Raw genomic sequence first — 22,975 nt, 5'->3', positions numbered from 1 at the left:
TCAAATATATACAAAGTGCTATATCCCAAATTCAAATTGCTATTAAATATATGCAAAATGATATCTGCTAAACAAAAACTCCTATGTGCAAATTGCAAAGAGCTATTTACCATGTGCTGTATTCAAAATGCCATATGCTACATTCAAATTGCTATATAAAGATTTGCCCATCATATGGCCAACTTGTAACACACCAATCTACGGTTGTATCTTTGTCAACCACCAACCACAAATGTCAAAAAATCGGTGGCAAGTCCTATAGTTGCTTGTGTTTGCATTTAAATCTACAAACCACTACAAAGGACACAAACCAAGAGGAGCCTAAAAGGAAGATGAAAAAGCTATTGCTAACATGCTATGCGAATACCCAACCTTTGGCTACGAAACCAAACTGTTGTAGAAGTATAATCCCCACCACCATAAAGCAACCTATACAATCATCAATGCTAAGACTTACAAGGGTCTATAAGAGCAAGTCACCTCTGAATCCTACGCGACCCCTACACACAATCTTGAAAGCATCCCCTTAACCAGAGACCCCCCTACACTTGGCACGTTGCCAAGAATCCTCCACTCGTGCACTTTACCTATCTGTCAATGCATTGGTCACAAACTACCCCTAGGAATTTGACCACTATAAACAAAAAGGGCACTAACATGCATGTAGGAAGCCCTAGGGATATCTAGTCCTCTTGTATCTCACACCAAGAACCTTGACAACCAGTTTATTCAACTCCAAAATACATAGTCTCCAAAACCAGCACTCCGTCAGATTCCAATCGGAACTTAAGTTTCACCGTGTTATCTTCAATTCAACGTTAAAAACGTTGGTTCTTATTAAATCCAAAGATTCTTAAATTGAATGATAGGCTTTATGTCGAAGTCACTTTAAGATATCTTAAGCTAATTATGAACCTGCACAAATTACCATGTTCATGACAAGTCATCAAAGTAAGCATTATTTTGAATCAAAATATAAGTTTGAATAACACATATTACGCTTATTCAAAAATACATGGAAGATTGTAAGTGAGACACTGATAATCTTGAGCTTTGCCGGATTGAACATGAACTAGCTCAGGTCCTACGTTAAAAGCCTGAGTAGCCATACTTGGATTTTACATGCTTATCAATGGATAATCTTTTGTATACAGTAGAAAAGTTGCAATCATCAATTCATATCAGTCAACCATTGTGTGGAAAGCTTTCTTTTCTTTCCCTGCACATTTGGTCATATAAACAGTCTGCTTATGTAAACGGTAATAAAAACCCCAGCTTGAAAAGCCATGAAACCTGCAGAAGAAATGAAATAGAGTTGCATTCACGATAATAATAATAACAAGACCTGAGCATGAATGACCAATCCTTTGATTAGTTCTGAACTTTGCAACTACATCTGAAAAGCCTGAATCTTATCTGCAAGTTCCTTGATATAAGTACGATAACCTCGTCAAACTGAATTCATCAATAACCGCATCCAATCAGAATTTCCAGGCAAAAAGGCCTACGATACTTAGTCAATGTGTGCGTGCGCGCTTGAGAGAGAGAGGGAGAGAGGGGGGGGGGGAGAGGGGTTTTCACAGGGAGGGAAGATTTACAACACAATTCTAAAAACCAACAACTTGCAGAGTACACTCTTCCATGCTTATGATCTCATCAGTACAAACATAAAGCTGCACACTGGAATTCTCCAAGATACATAAATTTGACAACATGTCCTCGGTGAGAACATGCGAAGAGCTAATCCTCATGAACGTGGCGTGACCGAAGTATCAGTCTATGTAGGTGTGATGACTAATAATATTGCTAAGATCAAAGAAAACAGCTAGATGAACCAAAAAAATATGATAACCTGCAGGGTGCAGATATCCTACTTCGATCCCTTTCATTAAATAACAATGACCCAACAAGTGTACTAAGAAAGGTTGACTACCAAGGTATGAGTACATAAACACCCACCTGAAAAAGAGATTCCATGCAAGGTTACAACTTGGATGAAACCTATAACACTGGCTTGGAAACGACAGTTGGACCCTTATAAAATCCCCTTGGTACAGAAAAATCATCAGGAGGCTGAAATTCCTCCAGCCATACTGCATCATGATCTGTATGCCCCACCTCTGCTTGCCATAGACACGGTAGCATACATTAAAACGAGTCCCCAGCCTGTTCCTACTCACTATCCTTAAGTTCATGGGATCTTATAAATTAGGAACCATTCTAAATCTCTCAAAAGAGTTTTCAGAATAGAATGGAAATTGTCTTATAATTCATGTTCCCAACAGAAACTTAGCAGAAAATAATGTATTCCAGAAACAGCACTCCCAACTACTCACCAGAGACTTCAATTTCTGAAACCTCACGAAAATATGTACAGAGACGTCCAGCTTCAGTTGAATAAGGTGGGGCAAGAACATCGAGCACAGCACAAGGAGTAACCGCTGTGAATGTGTGAATGTTTCCACCGAAAGTTGGGTAGAGTATAGAAGGTGTGCAAGGAGCAGAGAGCACTTCATCCACTGCCAGCCTCGCTGGCCTTGCTGTGTGTTCAAAGACAAAAAAAAATCCAATTAAACACCATGTAAAAACACTGGACTTTGCCACAGAAACTAGCAACTTTACCGAACAATTATAAGAATATAGGTGCATGATGGCAACACGGAATATCTCTATAACATGTAAGAAACGTTTTCGTATAACCTGGAAGGCCATGAAGAAAGTCTTACCTTGTGAGAAATCTACATCACTCGAATTGTTTAGGGGATCTAACCAGTCATATGCTCGGACTTGCATGGACCCATAGATGAGTTTGCTCAAGACTATCATGCTAGGATGGTTATGCAAAGGTATAACAGCAGAAGGTGACAAGCAAAAGATCCCAATCTGAATCACAAGAAAAAAGAATGTCTTTGTCAGACCACAGATTCATTGATCTTGAGAATAGACTGGAAGTACCGAGGTTTGACATCTGCATGAAAAAAGGTTTGGATCGGGGCATCATGGAAAACTATTATAAGTTACCCTTCCACAAAATATGGCCAGCCACTATATGCAAAAGTGAAACCTTACTTGAAAGTGTTCGCACTCATGTATGTGTAGATATGTAATTGGAGCTATCCGAGAAGGATCAGTTAAACTTCGATTCCCATTCATAATAGAGCTCCAATCATGCTGTGCACTTGCTGCCTCCTCCAACCCAACATCAATAGGCTGGATGGTGTCTGCAGCAACGACAATCTCTTTAAATATGACAGATCTAAAAACATGTGATGTCCAATTTAAAAGCATGCCCTATATATTGTATGAAGAATATGTGTGTTAAATATTAGAAACAATAGTATATATATCTCCTGCAGCAGCAACAAGCATTGAGTGGCCAGAGAACGACTTGCTTATAATCCATTCAGATGGTGCTCATGGAGTACTTACTCTTGCAACAAGAGCTAGCAAAGATCATATTCTCAGACAATTCAACAAATTGAAGGTAAAGAAAGTATGGATAACCAGATCCCAACTCAAGCAGCAGGCCACTGAGTTATTCAAAAAGACTCTCAAAGTATAACTGATGTAAGTAGGTTTGGGAGTGCATGGCCGCTTTAGTGGCTCCACGCTTAAGTTTTTCCTATTGTATCCGGGTTTTTTCCCGTCTCACAGACCTTCAGTCTCTTGCAAACTATAACAGACTCTCCCCCCTTCTCTCTCTCTCTCTCTCTCTCTCTCTCTCTCATTGTATCAGTTATCTTTAGTCTCATAGACCTTCACGGTCTCCCGAAAACTTTAATAAACTTTCTTTCTCTCTCTCTCTCTCTCTCTCTCTCTCTCTCTCTCTCTCTATAGCGGGAGATAGACTATCCTCATTCTCTCACCTACTCAATACTAGCTGCAACTGCAAAATGATGCACTTAATACACAAAGTGATGCTATGGATGTGAGTGAGAGAATCAGAGGGAGAGAATGTAGTGGACCTCCAAAGAGGAAAATAGATACAACTGAATAATGAATGCCCAAAGGGCTGAATACAATTGTATGAAGGGGCTGAAACCCTCACTTCAAAACTGGAAGACTAGACTACCTAGAGGAGGTGAATCCTCACTAGATCCCTGAAGAGGCTGAGGCTAACCTACTGGTCTGTTGCAGGGTAGGCCTGACAGGCTTGAAGGCCTAAGGAGTGGATGAAGAATGAGGGCCAAAGGCTGCCCTTTATAGCTGTTAGGTCAACTTGACCAACTTGGTCAACGCCGACCGTTGACCTTGGTCGGCTGGTCAACTCCAACCATTGACCATGTCGGTCAAAAAAATCAATGGTGACCAAAAAGTAAACGCATTCACTTTTGACCAAAAAGTCAATTCTATGTTTTTTGTCCTGCGATGACGTGGCGTTGACTATGTGCTGATTGCTGATTGCACAGTGCTGCCTGAATGGCTGTATGGACGCCTGCATGGCCATTGACCTGGCTGCTTGCGCTGGCACTAGCTAGCACGTGACATCCCCTTCTGCTGAAACTTGAACTAGGGTATGAAAGGGGCTTCCCATCGTGCTAATGGAGGTGACTGTCCGTGGTATACCTGGATGATAAATCCTGCCTAGTTCATGAATCCGAAAATGGTTGCTGAACTCCTCAATCCTGATCTACAGGTACTGAATGCCTGGATTTGGTGCTAACGTCTGGTATGGATATTTGCTATGGGTTAATATTCCAGGATGAGGCTCCCTATGGTTTTCCTCGGTGCATATAGGTGATAGGGACGGACTTTGAAAGAGGCATCCCAGTCTTGGGGTAACCTTGTTGCTTGCTGTAATACTAAATCCTGCTATAACACTGTATCCTGCAGTAATACTAGTCTTGTTGGCGCCAGCCTCGAGCCCCTTGAATGACTGATATCAAAGGTCGAGGCGGAACACCCTTACTCCTGTAGATGAACTTGGACCCATCGCCTGGGATTTTGACATCCAAGCCTTGGTGCTGATAATCTGGTTGGACTTCGAACGGGTGCCACCATCGTGCTCCCAAGATGACATCTGCTGCCTGAGTAGGTACGAGCGTGAGTGGCCAAGTATGTACCCACCCTGAGATCTTCAGAGTGGCTGAAGCTACCTTCATGTTGCTCTCTATGTGTTGCCTTGGAAATGCACCATTCAAGGTCATTGGTTCCGTTGGCGTAAGAGGCAACTGAGCCTTCTGAGCTGCTTCGGTGGAGATGATGTCCTCGGAACTGCCTGAGTCTGCCAAGATAAGGACCTTCTGACCACCGACCTGTCCATAAAACTGGAACATATTGGGAAACTGACAAGGCTCCCCCTTCTGCTGAGCTTCAAGCTCCTGGGTGACTACTGAGGTTGTCCCTGTAGTCTGTTGTTCATCAAGCTCCTCAATGACTACTGAGGTTATTGAAGCTGCTGTTAAACCACCTGACGCGGCTCCTGATGTTAGAAGCTTCTGGTAATGCGAGCAATCTTTCTTATTATGGCCCGGCACATGACAATGGAAGCATCGATTTTCCTTTGCATAGAGTCCTCGTGTCGCTATATCCAAGTACCCGCCAAAGCCGTTGTCTTCCTTCGCCATCCAGCTCTTCTTTTGCTGCCCATTCCCACCGTCAGCTGGCGTGGAATCTTGGGACTTCTTACTATTGACTTGCTTGAATCCTTTCTGAGCAAGCTCATATGCACAATCGTAATCCCGTGGCCTGAAACTTCTGACATAACACTGGATGTCTGTACGCAGCCCATGGAGAAATTGCTCAGCTTCTGACTATCTTCCAAGGCATAATGATTCACTGTTTCGGTGCCTCCCTGGTGTAGTTCATTGCACTGACTCTCGACCCTGTCCAGGTACTGCGGTGGCAGGAACCACGATCGAAGATCTTTCACGAGTTCATCCAATTGTAAAGAGGTGTCTCCTTGTCTGCATCATAGTGGTCCTTCTGCCACTTGAGCCACCAGGTGACCGCTGCGCCTGTGAGGTGCATGGATGCTAGGATGCACCACTCGTCGTCCTTCATAGGCATCACTGAAAAATAGCTTTCAAACTAATTGAGCCACGAAGTCAACACTAAGGGTTCCTGATTGCCATCGTACCGTGTGAAGTTGAGCTTCCCTGGAAAGGAAGGCTTGACTAGAGGTGGAAGTCTCTCCTCTTCTCCCCCCCTGGTCGGAGTAGAGAAATGAGAAGATGCCGATCCCATTCTTCCTTGGCTTCCCCAACCTTTCGATCACGTTCATCTTTTGCTTCCAGAGCTGCCCTTTCAGCTTCTCAAGCTTCCCGATTGCGTTCTTCTTTCGCTTCCTGAGCCTCCCAATCGTGTTCTTCTTTTGCCTCCTGAGCTAGCCTTTCGCGCTCTCTGGCGGCCTGCTCACGATCTTCCCGCATCTCCTAAAGCTAGGTCATGCGAGTGAAGAGAGCCTCAAACTGTTGTTGTTGCATCTGCATCATAGACTACAACATGGCTGTCATGGCAGACATGGAAGTGTCTGCAAGGTTCTATGATGGGGGTGGTGGTGGCAGTTGAGGCACTTAACTCTCATCCCCTCCGCTGTTGGACTGCTCACTAGTGCTCATGGTGTCCTTGCCAGATCTTGTTTGGACCATAAAACAATAGAGCTGCCCCTAAACTGACCCTCCCTATCTCAGGAAAGAAAATTGAAGCTCTGATACCAATGTAGCAGGAGATAGACTATCCTCACTCTCTCTCCTGCTCAATACTAACTGCAACTGCAAAATGATGCACTCAATACACAAAGTGATGCTGTGGATGTGAGTGAGAGAATCAAAGGGAGAGAATGTAGTGGACCTCCGAAGAGGAAAATAGATACAACTGAATAATGATTACCCATCAAACTCCACAATGACCTCTTGTGTTGCTGTCCGTATTTCATTATGAACTAAATCCTTGACTGTGGAGACTAATTGGGGGGTAGGGCGGAAAGCCCATCACAATAGGTGCCAAGTGGAAGTGCAGTAATGTATGCTGCTTAGGCATCCTAACAGACCAACACATTTGGACCTTGTTTCACATAACCTGATTGATTCGATCAAGCAAGGCCACCTATTCTTCAATCGTCTGACAACATCACACCATAGATAAAAGACTTCATATCTAAGAATGTGCGAACTTTCATTATTTTCCTTGGATTATACCTCTTGAGTTATAGTAAAGTGATCAAATTACTACATTGAGTAATAAAAGACCCTTAGTTGTAAGAAGGCGAGAATATCTATGGAATTGGGAAGAAATGACTCCATATTTTGCCAAATCAAAAATGTTTGAGTCAATGTGAGGCATTTTTATAATGTGTAAACCACTATATTCACGTTGTCCACGTTTATCGTATATATCAACCTCTAATCCTATGGTAGATTGAGAAAGTCTAAGATCTAAGAAAACACAAGAATCCCCTCTTGAAGTGCAGTTCAGTTCACAAGAGTCACGAGGATAGATTCCTTCTCCAAAAGCTCTAGCGTCTTTGTACATAAAGTCTTGAAAGTTAGCAACATCTGGTACAAATAAATCATCTATAAAACGCCTAACTTGACTAAGCTTATGTAAAATGATAGGGCAGGTATTGATAGAAATAAGACGTTGCATAAACTCAAATTCATAAGTGAAAAGATAAAAGTTTGCTAAAAAGACGGCACAATTAGTGCCCATGGGGGTTCCTATAACTTGTTGAAACAAAGAATCACCTATTGTGATGTAAAGATTATCTAAAAGAAAATCTATCCAAGAGCAAACATCTTCCACACTTACTACCTTTGTGTATCTTTTCTTTTTAGAACCTATGTCATGATCTTTATTTTTTAGCCACAAAAAATCAAAGCATAAGGCTGTTTTCTCAACTTTTAGCACTTTGCATCTATCTTTGTCAAATCTCAGCTTGAAAACTTCAGCCACTAGCTTTTTAATTCTAAACTTCAGGTCTTCCAGCTCGATCTTTGTATAAAGCGTGGTAAAATCATAGGTTTGAAGGAGGATAGGAGACTCTTTTTCCTGAATGCTTCGAGAGGAATTAAAAAATTTTACAACAGAAATGACTCCTACAGAGTCATTTAAAATCCAGCTTGAGTGCGAGGGGACATCTGCCTCTTTTAATAAGTCCCTCCAAAGTTCATGGACACTAGGCAAAATGGCTTTGAAGCAGTAGCTTAGCCATTTAGAGACATCCGTCAAAGTAGTCTCACAAGCAGCTGCAATAAATCTTGGCTTTTTTGGAGTTTTGTGAAAATTCCAAGCAGCACAAAGAAAAGATAAGAAGACTTGCAAAAACTCTGATGTTTTGAGATCAAATCCTTTTGAGAAACTAAGGCAGGGGCGTAAGTTTTGGCAGACGAGTTCACTTCTCTCAAAAGACATTCTAAGTAAAACTTTTTGCAAATAAAAACAAAGTTATTGGAACATTTGTCCACATAAGAAATAACAAAATTCCTATGGAATTTTCGAAGAAGAGTTTCATCTTCTTTAGAAAGATGGTTACTTTTCTTTGAGCAATTAACCGAAGGGACTTCTTCTAGTTTCAAAGCAACTTTCTTCAAAATCTTCCCTTTCCATTCTGATAAGATATTTTTAACTCCTAAACATTCTTCTAATTGCAAAACAAACTTTGAGATTCCCTTATCGATAGCTTTTAAAAGGTAAGACTCTTTAAAAGAATACAATCGAAATTTCGTGCCTTTCATGAAAAGGTCTCTTAGGTTACTAGAAAGCAAAATTGAGGTATCAGTTGTGACTACATGTCCTAAATCAACATCAATAAAGCTTTGGAATCTCTTACTTTTACAACAACAAGGTTCTTTAAGGATAGAAGATTTTGAATGCTCTGAAAGCCTTTTACCTATCTCTCCATAGTTGAAAGCCTTTTGTCCTAAAGTTTTTACATACTTCCAAGCTACTACTGGATGCTTCCAAATTCTTCTCACAAAATGAGGGAGAGAATCCATTACTTCAGGAGACTTCAAAATGGAGTTTAAGCCTATCTTGTCAAGTGAGGGAGAAGTAAAAATGCAAATCAAGAGTTCCTTATTTAGATAGACTTCTTTGCTTTGAAAGGAAGCTTTCGCTTTTAAGAAGCGATCCAACGAAGTTTTGAGTTGTATATAATGGAGCTTATTTAGATTCAAATCCTCAAAAGAGAAGTTTTCCAAGGTGTATTGAAGTTTAAAAAGAACTTTGACATTATATTTTTCAAAAACTTTTATTGAAAAAAGACCTAGTGACATTAATCTATCTAGGTAGAGTAGTCTTCTTTAATAGTCTCGAGAAGCAAAAACTCTTGGAACTGAGGAAGTTAAAGGAACTAAAGGAGGAGGAACTGAAGGAAGAGGAAGTGAGGGAGGCAACTCACGAACTACATGTGAGATTGCAGGAGAGCTAGGACAACCTCGTAACATAACTTTAGGTTTCCATACGATGTTAGGTGTATGACTATGTTGGTAATGAGGAATGTTAAAGGGCTTGATATGAGTTCTCCACATCAAAGGGTTCTTTTTAGAGGTTCTTTTATTTTTACGAAGAGTCTTTTTAGAGGTTCTTTTTAGAGGAAAGTCTATGCTTGCTTTGTAGAATTCCTCAGGGGCTTCGACACTGTCACATGCACCCCTGCACTTGGGTACAAAGTGACACATTGGCTACATCGACAAATGTGTAATAGTTCCCTAATAAAAGTTTTTGTCATATGTTGTGACCCCTTTGGCCCTTGTCCAGGGACAGTCAGGCACAAGCTACGTAAGTCACCCTCAGCCTTAGGTCAGATCAGTCCTTGTTCACTAGTACCCACTAAAGGACAGTAGGGTACGGTTTCCGTCTTAGGATTAGAGTTAGGTTTAGGTCCAAGAGCCCTCAAGGCTCGAACAAATGAAGGAATGGCAGGGGAAGGGCTGCCTTTATAGGCTACCCTGCACCCCTCCCTAGGCTGCCATTTATGGGGCCAAGGGACCAGCCAACCAGCCAAGAAAACTGACTGAAAAGTCGGCCATCTTGGGCTGGTTGGCTCAGCCCTTCCAGCCATATAAATAGGGGGCCTGCAGGGCCCTCATTTCTCATTCAGTTCCCCCACTCCTTCAGCCTCCTACAGCTCCTCTCCAGCCCCCTCTGAACAGCCTGGCCCTCACCCCCAGTGGCCTTCTGACTTGCCTCATCCTTTGGCATCAGTTCAGCCCTCTGAGAGGTGTTCACACAGCGCACCAGACGGGGAGTCGGGACAGCAAACGGAGTAAGGTTTGGGGTCTGTTTCAGCAGCTCTTTTCAGTTATATTTTACAGTTTTACACAGCTTATTCTCAGCTCTAGATTCCAGTCATCTCTCAGCTCTCTTATAGGATCTATCACTCCTAGTTTTCACTCTCACACTCACGCAGTAACCCTGCATTGCGGTGGACAGCACAAGCCTCTCCCTTGCCTTGCAGAAGTGTCCTACATCGTCAGTGTGAACAGCATCAAGGTCTCAATGTCGGTGTTGCCTCTCAGGTCTTTGGGTTTGCTATACATATGCACAGGGAGCTCTTCAGAAGCGCGTTTCCGTGCTCTCTCGAAGAGTGTTCTTTGTATTTCCAAGTTCTCCAAGTATAGGGGGCCCTCGGTGGGTACAGGGACCCAATCGGTTGTCGACTCTACCCTCATCCCCTTTCTCTCTCTATGATGTATAACGCTAATTCCTCACTAAAGGTCTAAAGAAGGTCTTGTTGTGAATTACACGATCAAATTACCGTTGCATGTTATATTGGTATCAGAGCTTCGGTCTATACTTGAGTGTATGGTTGTGTTGAGATCCGGAAAGGACCCACAAGCGCCATGGAAGGGTCAAGAAAGGTAGTCATCATTGAAGACTATGAAGAGAAGAAAGACTACCAACAAGAACCGCTTCCACCAAGTGCTCAAGAAGTGATGGCGAACCTTCTAGAGTAGAAGTGGGTCCTCCTACAGCAACTCAAAGAACACTCATCCCAGCTAGAAGAAAGCAAAAGACAGCTGGACCAAACAAAACAACGTCTAAAGGAAAAAGAAGCAGAAAAGCAGCTGGAACAAAGAGGAACCACAGATTTTGAAAAACTGGTCTTGTTGATGCGTGAGGAGCGCAAGAATGAGGAGGCATTGCGACGCGCAAAGCTCGCCCAAGCAGAGAGACAACAAAAGCTAGAGTGAGAGGCGATGCTTCTACAACACAAACAGATGTTAGCCACTATGCACGCAAGTTTGAGCACAGCAATAGTCACCACCACAGCTTCGTCATCGACAAAAGTAACACCACTCACTCGGTCCACTCCAAATTTTGTTAAGTATGATGGTAAGGGTGACCATTCAGCCATTTTGCAATTTATTCATCAATTCGTAGCTCATTTTCCGTTAGCGTGGATTCAAGATTAGCAAGACAAAGTCCACCTCGCAGCCCTCATCTTACGAGTGAGGCGGTTACCTGGTGGCAACATTGGGCTAGTAAGCATACTGACCCAACAATGTTTAAGACGAATTTCGTTTGGGCAACGTTTGTGACCAACCTCAAAGCCCGTTTTCTCCCACCCCAATATATGCTTTACCTGGAGGATGAGTTTTCTTGTCTCCCCCGGAATGGTTTGCCTATGTTGACATACAGTAACAAGGTCATCACGCTGGCGCAGCAATTGGGCATGTCTGAGAGCACCAAGATGAAGCCATTCATTCGAGGATTGAACACCAACATCCGTTATATCATTCGAAACTTCGACCCGCTAGATTACGATCGGGCGCTGACTCTCGCACAAAATCAGGAGATGATGCTGAACGAGAGAAAGCCCAAGCAAGTCCAGAAAGATTTTGAACCCCTGCAGCTGTCAAACAACACAACGGGTAAGATCAAAAGAAGGACAACCAGTTCCAAAAGAAAGACGGCTAGGCTTTTGGTCGAAAGGAGTCCAAGCCAAAGATGACTTCGGATGAGAAGGCTAAAGCCGGTATAACGGGAGGCTATCTATGGCCCGATGAGAAGAAGCGATACTACCAAGAACATCGTTGCTTTGATTGCCACCCCATCGTTGGGCATGGCAAGAAGGATTATCCGAAGTGGCTTGCTGAGAAGGTTGCGAACCGCCTACTTCGTGCGTCGCCAATTATTGGCTCTTTCATCCCCGCCTCCATCCTCAGCTACGAATCGTCTTCCCTGCTTTGAACGCCATTCCTACGGTGGTCTTTCAAGGTAAGAAGGAGGGCAACTTCTCAAATCAAAAGAAGGCGCTCATTCAAGCGCACAGCTAATGGACATCAGTTTATTGTCATGTTCGATATGGGGAGTTCAGAAGATGCCATCTCTCCTCAACTTGCCAAGACAGTGGGGTGCACCTTGGTGCTTCACGAGCTTGCAATGGACGGGTTCACGCCCGACTTGCGCACACACATCACGCATAAGGCCATTCATTTAACTTTTTCAGTTCAGAAGGCCATGTTTATGCGGGATTTTATTCTGACTCCTTTGATGGGGTGCGACATGATCCTTGGGATTCATTGGTTCCATGAGCATGTACTGACGCCTGATTGGCGACAAGACACCTTCACTATTGTGGAAACTCGTCTTTTTTTGTACCGTCAAGAACTTGAAAACTCTTGACCCCTCCACATCGGAGGAGATTTTTTTTGTACTGAGGATTAGGTCCCGTGGGTCATTTTTGGCCCCCCGAGGACGATAATAAATTCTACTTTACTTCTACTTCTACTTAGCACTCAGCTTGGGTGATGATGCTCGCTTAGTAGCCACCCTTCTACTTGTTCTGTATTAGGTTTTTATTAGTCTCATAGACCCATCGGTCTTTCGTAGAGTTTATTAAACTCTCTCTCTCCGCCATGCTCCCTCACCCTGCTCCCCTTTGCCCAGCCCCTGCCTAGCCGCCTAGCTGCACCTGCTGCTTGCCATGGGACTCCCACCAGCTCCCGTCGGCGCCACCCCTGCTTCGGCCGCGATCCCACTCCCGTCAGCTCTAGCCCTTGCTGCGCCTACTGCTCGCCATGGCCACACCTAGATGCACCTTGCAGCTCACCTCTTGCCCGCCTTGCTGCTCGCTGCTGCCCCCACCACGCTTTGTTGCTGTTATTTTGCCAGACCCTCCTCCCTCACTATAGCCTACAGCTCTGCCCTTATAGCCTGCTGCTCCACCATAGCCTACCGCCTCGCCATAGCCTACTGCTCCGCCAGCCCCCCGCTCTGCTCCCCAGCCACAGCTCACTGTTCCTTCAGCCTTTGCCTCACCATCTGCACCTCCCAGCCCACCCCTGGCAGCACACACCTGCCCCGTACCCTGGCTACTGCTGCACCTCCAAGAAACCAAGCAGGTGGCGGCAGGACAGCCTAAGGCCTTCGACAATACTGATGGGCTGCTGCAGGAAAAGTCGCCCTGTTTTCTTGGGTCTCAACTAGGCCTCCTAGCCCTCAACTAGGAGAGAGCACTCTGCTCTTCATTCCCGGAATTTGTTCAGTTCTAAAACTGTGTGTTTGAGGTACAGCAAGTACACTCGTGTCCCTCGTGCTTGAGGTGACTATTGCCACAGTGTGTGGCCGTTGCACAGTTATTTTGTTTCGGGGAGGTCAGATGCCTTGATTTTGCACAGGGCTTTTATGCTTTTGTTGAGTGCAAATCTCAACTTTCGGGTGACAATTTCAAAGGGCTTTCGCCTGGAAGTTTATGCAGTGTATGCCTTGAGGCAGTGTGGAGCCAGGGTGCCCACATTGGTCGTGTTTCCGCAGTGTATTCAGTGACATTTCTTGCAGGTCACATTCTGTGTACAACACTTTGAAAAATCTCAGTTGAGCCACGCTTGGCTAGGGCGCATCGAGTTTACTCGGTCCCTAACTGTCCATCGTTGATAGTGCTCAAAAGATTTTCTCTTCAGTGCTTGTACGTTGGGATCTGTGTTGTTACTGTGTACACAGGGCCGTTTATGCATTACATTTTTAGGTGAAAGTGCCAGGAGAGCGCTGTATTTTGTATGCTACCTCAGTGTTGAGGTGTTTTTCACTTGGTACAGGTGTCAAATCAAGGGGCTTTTGCCCAGATTTTGCTTGTGAGCACTTAAGTTACTGTTTGAGAACTTCAGATGCCTTTTATCCCCTTGGCAGAAGGGTGATTGTTTGGGATTTGTCCCATACTTTGTTGCAGGTTTGTGACAGGCTGAGGTGCTTGGAGCCTTTTTTCAGTGGACAAAACAGTGTATGACAAGTGGTTTATGCATATAAAATCAGTGCAATACCTCATCTGAGGTGGGAGAAGTGTCCAGGACAGCAGTGAGTGTTTTGTGCTTTGTCAGATGATGATGCACTGATAAAGCACTTGTGGAACAGCTGCAGCATTCTGAAGTTACTGTTTTATGCCTATTTGAGCACGGTACAGTGACTGGAGGGAAAATTTTCTGTTTTGCTGCAGATTTTTTGACAGTAAAAACAGCACTATTGTGAGTGCTCCTGGCTCTTGATAGAGCAGGTTTTCTGAGAAATCAGAATTTTATTTAGTCATTTTTTGACTCACAAGGAGTCAGGTACTTTCCTTATCTGATATGGCATCAGGGGGAAGTGAATCTTCAATTCTGAACATAAAGAAATTGGAAGGGGCACACAATTATGCATTATGGGCAGAACAGTGTTTGAATGTACTTCTGCTAAAGAAGATTTCTAAGCCCATAAGGGTGAAGGGTGTCAAGCCATCTGGGATGTCAGATGATGAGTGGGAGGAGCTTGATTTGTCCGCTAGGGCTGCTATCATGCTTACTCTCAGTGATTCTCTTGTGTTCAATGTTCAGGCTGAAAAGACCTCTTATGGCCTATGGCAGAGGCTAGAAGAGTTGTATGCCCAAAAGAGTTCAGCCAGTAAGGTTTATTGGTTGAAGAAGCTTGTCGATCTTCGCATGAAGGAAGGTACAGCTATGACCTCACACTTGAGTGAGTTCAATGCCATCTTTACACAGCTTATTGCACAGGGATTGAACCTTGATGAGGAGTTCAAGGCTACTTTCTTGTTGTGTACCCTCCCTAAGAGTTGGGACACTTTCAAGACCACCCTGTCTAATTCAAATGTCACTCTTATGTATGCTGATGTGGAGAGCTCTCTCCTTATGGAGGAGATGAGCAGGAAGAATAATATGGGCAGCAAGTCTTCCAATGCTTTGCAAGTACAGGAAAGAGGTAGGACTCAGCAGAAGGGGAGATCTGCTGGCAAGTCCAAATCCCGCAGTCAGTCCCGTAGCAAAAAGGATATTGAATGCTTTTATTGTGGCAAGAAGGGACATGTGAAGTCTAAGTGCTTCAAGTTTATACGGGATCAGAAAGCCAAGAAGGCTGAGACAAAGGATGCAGGCAGTGGAAGCAAAGGCAAAGGCAAGGCCAAGGCAGATGACTTGGATGCAGTGAATGTTGCAGCAGAGGACAGTGAAAGTGACAGACATGATGTTTTATGCTCTTCTGCTGTAATTGCACATACATTGGTTATTGATGGCCATGACATGCACACCTGGCTCTTGGATTCAGGTGCTTCTTTTCATGTTACTCCTCATAGGGAGTGGTTTACTTCCTACACAGGTACTCATGGAGTTGTTCACCTTGGGAACAACTATGCATGTCAAATTGCAGGGATTGGCAGTATACAGATAATATTCCCTGATGGACGCATATTTATGCTTGATGGTGTTCGCCATGTGCCGCAAATCAAGAAAAATCTGATTAGCACTGGCTTGTTGGATGACAGTGGTTACCACACCACATTTGGGGATTCCAAATGGGTGATTACTGATGGCCCGGTTGTAGTGGCTGAGGGATATAAGAGTGATACCTTGTACCCTCTTTATGTTTCCAGTGTAGGTAATCATGTTGTTGCCATAACCGAGCTGCCGAAGGTTTCATTGTGGCATAGCCGGTTGGGACACATGTCCGTTAAAGGAATGCAAGAACTGTCACGTTTGGGTTATCTGCCGTCTCTTTCATTTTCAGATTTGCCTACTTGTGATCATTGCATATTTGGCAAGCATTCTATGACTCCTCAGAAGAGGAGAACTCCCCAAAATAGAGCACCGCTTGATCTAGTGCCGCTTGATCTAGTGCACACTGATTTGTGTGAGATGCCACAGCTATCACTAGGGGGTGCAAAGTATTTCATTACTTTTATTGATGATGCCACACGCAAAGTGTGGGTCTATTTCTTGAAGCATATGTTGGGGTAAAGGCACATTGTCACCCCTTTATTAAAGTTAAGACATCTATGACTGTCTTAAGACAGTCATAGGATAAAACCTAATCCTAATAAAACTAATGAGTTTGTGGTGTGGCTTATCACTTCACACCCGCACATTTGGAGTCCTCTCTCTTTCTCACTCTCTCCCTCTTGCTCTTCTTCCCCCTTCGGGCCCTTCAACTGGTATCAGAGCCTACCTCTCCTACTCTCCCTACTCCACTCCCTACCCTAGCCTAACCACCCCCTCAACGAACTCCTCAACCTAGCATCTGCAGCAGGGCCAGGCGGCGCTGAACAGCGCCAGCAACTGCAACAGCAGCTGCTAGCTGCTACAGCTGCGAGCAGGCAGGGCGGCAGCGCATCGAGCAGACAGGGCGGCGGCGCATCGCGCAGGGCAGGGCGGCGCAGCAGCGCGCCACTTCGCAGGGGGCAGCGCATCGCGCAGACGCAGGCTCCTTTCGCGCGCCGTACATCTGTACGACCGTGCATCCGTACGTTGGCCGTACATCCGTACGGACGGCCGTGTGCCGTACAGTACAGACTACCGTACTGTACGCTGACAGGCCCTTCAACTGAGCAGGGAGCTGCTTCCGATTTTTGCAGCAGGGAGGTACATTTTTTTTTTCGGGATCTGTGTCAGAGGATACTTTTCTCCTTGGATCTGGCTTTTGCACAGGTACAGCAAGTACGAAAGTACAACAGGTACATTTTTTGTTTGGGGAAGAAAGAGAGGAGAAAGAGCACTCTACTCTTCATTCCTCTTGATTCAGGATCATCTTTCAGTTCACAGAACTGTGTTTTCTTGAAAGTACAGCAAGTACCTTCATTTACCTCGTGCTTGAGGAAAAGAGAACCACAGTGTGTGGTTGATTGCACAGTTATTTTGTTCTGGGAAGGTAATGCCTTGATTTTGCAAGAGGACATATGCTTTTACTGGGTTTGAATCTCAGTTTACAGGTGAGCAGATCATAGGGCTTTTGCCCGGCAGGTGATGCTTTGTATGCCCTGAGGCAGTGTGGTGCCAGAGAGCACACATTTGTCTTGATTTCCGCAGTGTCGAGGTGACATTCAAAAGGAGTAGCAGTCCTTTGCAGGTCCACCCTTTTGGAAACCACTCAATAGAGCAGAGAGAGACACACTCCAAATTTCTTTGGATCTAGATCCCACACATGGACAGCCAGGATTTGTTCGTTGCAGTATGCTACTTCCCTCCTGAGACCTCCCACTTTGCTTGAAATATCCGAGAGGACGCTGAGACATCACCATATGAAGCTCTTTATCAGCCCATTGTCGACTTCTCGAGCCGCGCTGAAGTCCTCCTGGTTGGGGACTTCAATGTGAGGACAGATGCCCATCAGGTACCACTCCTTGACTTCAGGGACAATTCCATTCTACTACCAAACATTGACCTTGAGGAAGCAGGTAAGCTGCATGTTTCGGCTGACAAACGAGCCCCGATCACATCTTATGGACAAGCTTGTTACAATAGAGACACCCCAAGCAATCGCTGTCGTCAGGCGTTGACCACATGTCGACCATGTGTCAACACATGTCAACCACATGACATCAGGCGTTGACCACATGTCACTCATGCGTCGACACGTGTCAACCACAGGTTCACCCAGAAGTACCATATCCAAGGCAACCATGCATCGACACATGTCAACCGCAGGTTCACACGGAAGTACCATGCCCAAGGTGATCTCATCGAGAGCTCCGCACATAAGCAGTCAGAGGCATTAACAATTGCACATGGCGAGGACGTGTACAGTGGTTCAGTGGTGCGGTGATCCAGCTCACATGCAGATGGAGTAGTAATGCCCCCGCAACATTTCAACGACTTGTCACCAAACTCTTTCAAGAGAATATCGGCAAGTTTCTTGAGGTATTTCTAGATGACTTCTCTATTTTCAATGGTAAATACACCTCCCATCTCGATCCGACCATACAAAATGAGCATCTACACAAGTTAAGATGCGTATTTGATAAGTGTACAGAAGTGCGCTTGTGCTTGAACCCTGACAAATGCTTCTTTCTCGCACTCCGAGGTGCTCTCCTTGGTCATATTGTTTCTATTGAGGGCATGAGTTAGACGTGATCATCTCATTGCCTATTCCTCGTACACCCAAAGAGGTGAAGTCTTTCTTAGGGCATGTGGGATATTACAAGAGGTTCATTCGTTTCTATGCCGACATTGCTATTGCACTGTGACAAAACTCCTACATCAAGACCGATCTTTTGTTTGGGCCGCCCCACAACAACTAGCCTTCAATGATCTGAAGGATTGCCTCGTGAAGGCCCCAATTCTCACGCAGCCAGATTGGGATGTCATTATTCACATTCATGTGGATGCTAGTGGATGGGCAGTTGGAGCTATCAAAGGATCTGAGGGTTAGAGAGGGGTAAAAATCCAGTGACTTGCAAGGCAAGCAAAGGCAGCTATTCTTGGCTCAAGTGGATTGGGGACTAAGCCAGGGCTGGTTCAGCTCCATCTCATATCAGAATCTCGTTTTTCTTGCTCCCCCAGCTGTCCACACACCTTCCAGAAGCCAATTTCCTTGATCTGCCACCAGCTAGGAACCTAGCAAGTCCCAACTTGCAATATCGATGATCAATTTAGCAAGCTGGGAACGTAATGGCCTGATTTGTGGGACGTGGATACACCAAGAGCAAGATCTTGAAACCTACCCATGTGTTTGGTGCAATGTTTCGCATAAGCATAGTGGTCCACCACTGAAGTACATTCCCTTTATCTAAAACTTGCAGCCCGACATACCTTGGATGACTCTGTGAAATTCCCTCCTGTGTAGGCTGCATCGAACTTCTACAAAAAGGTCAAGGCCTCAAGTTTGTCATGCACCCCACTGAATGTCTCAAATTTCACGGCTGCACCTGCCTCTTTGAAGTCCTTCAACTTCCCTTGAGGTGCCAAATTGTCATAAACAGGTGCCTGGGCAAAAGGGACAGCAGCACTCACTCTATCCCCTACACTACCAGCATTAGGAAAAGCTGTACTATTCAGACTAGCACCCAAATTTTGCATATTTCCCAAAGCAGGGTTACCTATTGCTGCATTAGGCATACCTGTTTGCATCCCTGGGGCTGCTCCAACATTTGCATACATCATATTCTGTCCCATGGGCTGTAAACTAGGCTGAAACCCAACTGTTTGACTAGCACGCATACCCGATAATTGGGCTTGTCAGCCTGAAACACTGAACCACCACCATGTGCCCTACAGCAGGTGGCAGGGCAGCACAAGAGCCTAGCAGAGGCGCAAAACATGATGAGTGTCTACACGCAGGGACGCAAGCAGTACGGCAGCATAGCGGGATCCATGGGCACGGATACAACCTGCAAGAAGGTCCTATGGCCTGGCAGCAGCACAAGAATTGCAGGGAAGGGAGGGGCTGCAGTAGGCAGCACCCTGTCCTTATACAGGGCCAGGAAGCTGGTCGGCCACATAGGCCATCCCACAGCCCCATCCATAGAGGGGAGTGGGAGGGGGCTGGCACACAAAGAAAGGCGGGGCCGGGCCCCCACTTAAAGGCAGGGGGCACATCTTTTGGAGCAGACTGGTCGGCCACTAAGGGGCTGCCAGTCGGCTATGTCAAGGGGGGCTTTGGGCCTATATAAAGGGGCCATTCAGCCCTCACAAACCATTCTCAGGAGCAGCACTTGAGGGAGCAGAAGGAGCAGCAAACCAGCAACCTATGAGCCTACATCCAGGAGGACACAGAGGCTGGAGAGCTGCACACCTAGCTCAGCAAGGTGCTGCCCACATAGGCTGATACACAGGCAGTAAGGTAGAGAGGATCAATCACGACAGAGAGTCCACATAAGCTCAAGGTGGAGCACGCGGGCAGATATCCTGCAGATAGTGGAAGTACCTTGTGTCCACATAAGCTCAAGGTGGAGCACGCGGGCAGATATCCTGCAGATAGTGGAAGTACCTTGTGGTATGATCAAAGTACCACGCTCTGGTGGGACTTTAGATCTCTCTCTCTTTTGTTGTGTCCATAGTTTTGGACGCAAATATATTGTTTTGGTAGCTTCTATATCTGGCTGGATTATTGTCTATTGATGAGTCTACACATTTATTTAATGCACATAAGTTTAAGAAGTTTGTGATTCCACTCCCCACACACACTGTGTAAGCTCCCCGGCTATTCTATCAGTCTTCCGTTGTGCGAACCCTCTGTTGGTCGATTTCTAACAGTTGTGTTCTAAGTTATTTTGGTTTGCTGTGGAAAGTTATAAATGGTTGGAAATTAAGTATTTGCTGGTTATTATCTGTTCACTGCCATGCCCTTTGGGGATTCCGAAGGCTGGTTTCAGGTTCTTGATTACCGTCGTACCAAATGAAGTTAAGCTTCCCAAGAACAGAATTTTTGACGGCTTGCTGGATTCTCTCCCTTCCTTCTTCTCCATGTGGTCGGAGTAGAGAAATGAGGAGTTGCCAGTCCCGTTCTCCCTTCTCCTCTAGAGCGGTACACTCTTTGATCTCTCTCCTCCTGAGCCTCGCGGTCTCCAGCTGCCTATTCCTGATCTCAACATTCCCTTGCTACCTAGGCTTCGAGCCGTCAGAGCTCCTTGGCTTCCTGAGCCTCGCGATCATGTTATTCCTTTGCCACCTGAGCTGCTCTCTCGCACTCTCTAGCGGCCTACTCACGATCATCCCACATCTCTTGGAGTTGAGCCATGCGGTTAAAGAGACTCTCGGACTGTTGTTGCTGATTGTTGGAATGGTCACCTCCCCATCTATAAGCCCCCATATGAGGAGAGCATGGGGGAGGTAGACCTATGGGCAGCACATGAGCTGTCATGTGGACAGCACAAAAGACCTTGTGCAGGAGAGATGGCAGGGGCATGAAGCCCTGGATCTGACCTGGCAAGACGGAATTGCAGAGCAGGCGTACTGACTGCAGCAGGGCTCTATGAAGGGCGCGATGCCATCAGCAAGGTGTACGGAACTGTACAGCGCTGGAGAAGGGTCTGGCAGAGGTGCAACATGGCGGGGGGTACCAGCAGCCTGGTGGGCCAGGTATAGGGCTGGTTCCAGCCAGCCTACCATGCCTAGAAAATGGCAGGGAAGAAGGGGGCTGGACCCTGCATATATAAGAGGGCATCAACCCTTGAAGTGAGGGCCAAAAGCCCTAGTTTTGTGGGCCAGGGGCCCTGGTTATGAGAGCCCTTTTAGGGCAGTTTTGCATTCCGCATTGAAAGATACATAAACTCTTTTCATCTCACTCTTCAGCTTTACATCGACCTATGGAGAAGGAGCAAGTCATTGATATTTTTCCATCGACACTTCGTTTCATACCGGTCACCAATCTCTTCAAGTAGAACGCCAACCAGCCGGAACCACTTCTTAGCCTTTCAAAGTGCAAAAGATGTGATTCTACTGTCCCTCAAAACAAGATTTTTCACACAATGGGCAAAGAAAGGATTATCTTTGATCAAGTGCATGCACACACCGACCAGGGGATTTTGAGACCTTTGTCTAGCTAGCTGGTACGAGGGCATCGCATACAAGGTTGCACGGTCGGTACTTTCACCTTGTCTACGTCCCCTTGTACGGCAAGTTGTCTCCTAGTTCAACGCAACCCCAATCGTAAGAATTGAAGAGAATCCGTTGGGGAAGCGCCTAATTCTGCCGTAAGGCACGTTAAAAAAATTAGTGTGAAATCAAAGCATCACAAATTCACACGAAAGCGTAACGCCTAGACTTCAAACTTTCCACTTTGAGAATCTTTATAGATTTTCACAAAATTTGTAACGGCAAGCTGCTAGACTATTTGAACAAACCAAATGGCTACAGGACATAACAGACAGATACCGTAGAGGGCATAAATTCGAGTTATAAAGTACGGTTTCACGAACGGGGATTGTTCAAACGGACGAACGGAAAAAAAACGAATGATAAAACGAACGTAATTCAAGCAGTTATTGCAAAGAGTGCATGAACCAGACGTAGTCACCTAGTACAGATTGCAAATGCTGCAACGCCTCTGGTGAGGGAAGGGCTTCAACAGGACTGAACGTTTCCACACAGGTCTCGTAGAGTTGTTGCACCTTGTTCATGACGTTCAGCGATTACGCGGGAATATCTCATCCCCAAGCCTTGAGCTTAATTTTTTGAATCGATCATAGGTTGTCTTACAAGGAGGAAGAAAAGAGAGTTCCTTGAGAAGTGCTGTTCATCTTGGGCGTCACTAAAAGAACTCGGGTGGTGAATTCATGCTCAAAACTGTCAAGCCCATGTGCGGTGCAGCTTGATCGATCCCTTTAGAAGCGCTCTGAATCTAGTGCACAGAAAAACGGCGGAGAATGAGATCGATCTGTGAATGGATCTGAAAGAAAATTTGGTGAGAAGCGCAATGAAAGCAATTATGAGGGCACAGGAGACAATTGATGTTTCAAGGGAGGCAAGAGGGATTGCGAGAAACAGGGTGAAGCGAACCGTAGGACGATGAAGTGCGACAGAGGCAGCGATGGGAAATAGCAGGAGCTGACAAAACTGTCCCTGTTTCAGATGAAGAAGAAGAAGAAGAAGAAGCAGCATGTTTTCTGTGGGCGGCGGGACATGGTTTCTGTGGGCGACTTTAATCCTCCTCATTTTCGGATTGGAGTCAAGTCATATCGCTCCAAATAAAACCCTAGGTGGTTTAACCGGACTACCTTGGTGCTCTACATTTGGAAACCATTGTCCACTTTCATTCGTTGGCCTCACTTGCGTGGCAATTTTTTATGCTTGCCCACGTGGAAATGTTTGATTGGGCTTTGCATGCATCAGTTAGG

The 22,975-nt window shown here is 45.4% G+C and overlaps 1 protein-coding gene across 2 annotated transcripts; it reads right to left on the bottom strand.

The window, feature by feature from the left end:
- Window positions 1-1,028: 1,028 nt before the first annotated feature.
- On the bottom strand, window positions 1,029-22,647 carry LOC147881571 (plant cysteine oxidase 4-like). 2 transcript variants are annotated; one of them, XM_087369900.1, is made up of 6 exons: window positions 22,156-22,647; window positions 3,070-3,221; window positions 2,727-2,883; window positions 2,337-2,540; window positions 1,960-2,120; window positions 1,029-1,293 (listed from the first exon to the last, which is right to left on the bottom strand). In XM_087369900.1, the coding sequence occupies exons 1-5, from the start codon at window positions 22,256-22,258 to the stop codon at window positions 2,002-2,004; spliced, it is 735 nt and encodes a 244-aa protein (XP_087226026.1). In that variant the 5' UTR covers window positions 22,259-22,647; the 3' UTR covers window positions 1,029-1,293; window positions 1,960-2,001. The 2 variants fall into 2 exon arrangements, with proteins under 2 accessions (XP_087226026.1, XP_087226025.1); XM_087369899.1 differs by lacking the exon at window positions 1,029-1,293 and having other exon boundaries at window positions 1,621-2,120.
- Between the last annotated feature and the right edge of the window lie 328 nt (window positions 22,648-22,975).

Source organism: Dipteris shenzhenensis, chromosome 31, assembly GCF_047967505.1.
Source record: "Dipteris shenzhenensis isolate YYH24624 ecotype China chromosome 31, Dip_SZ_1.0, whole genome shotgun sequence".
NCBI classification, from domain to species: domain Eukaryota; kingdom Viridiplantae; phylum Streptophyta; class Polypodiopsida; order Gleicheniales; family Dipteridaceae; genus Dipteris; species Dipteris shenzhenensis.
Note: the sequence above shows the minus strand (reverse complement) of the source record. Positions and strands in the feature narration are given on the sequence as shown.

What these genes read in the sequence shown, in the direction of transcription:
- LOC147881571 (XM_087369900.1), bottom strand. Translation starts at nt 22,258, where the DNA reads ATGAACAAGGTGCAACAACTCTACGAGACCTGTGTGGAAACGTTCAGT. An exon ending in GCATTTGCAATCTGTACTAG is followed by an intron (nt 3,222 to 22,155) that starts GTGACTACGTCT and finishes TCGTTGCTGCAG; the next exon opens with ACACCATCCAGCCTATTGAT. An exon ending in TGATGTAGATTTCTCACAAG is followed by an intron (nt 2,541 to 2,726) that starts GTAAGACTTTCT and finishes TTGAACACACAG; the next exon opens with CAAGGCCAGCGAGGCTGGCA.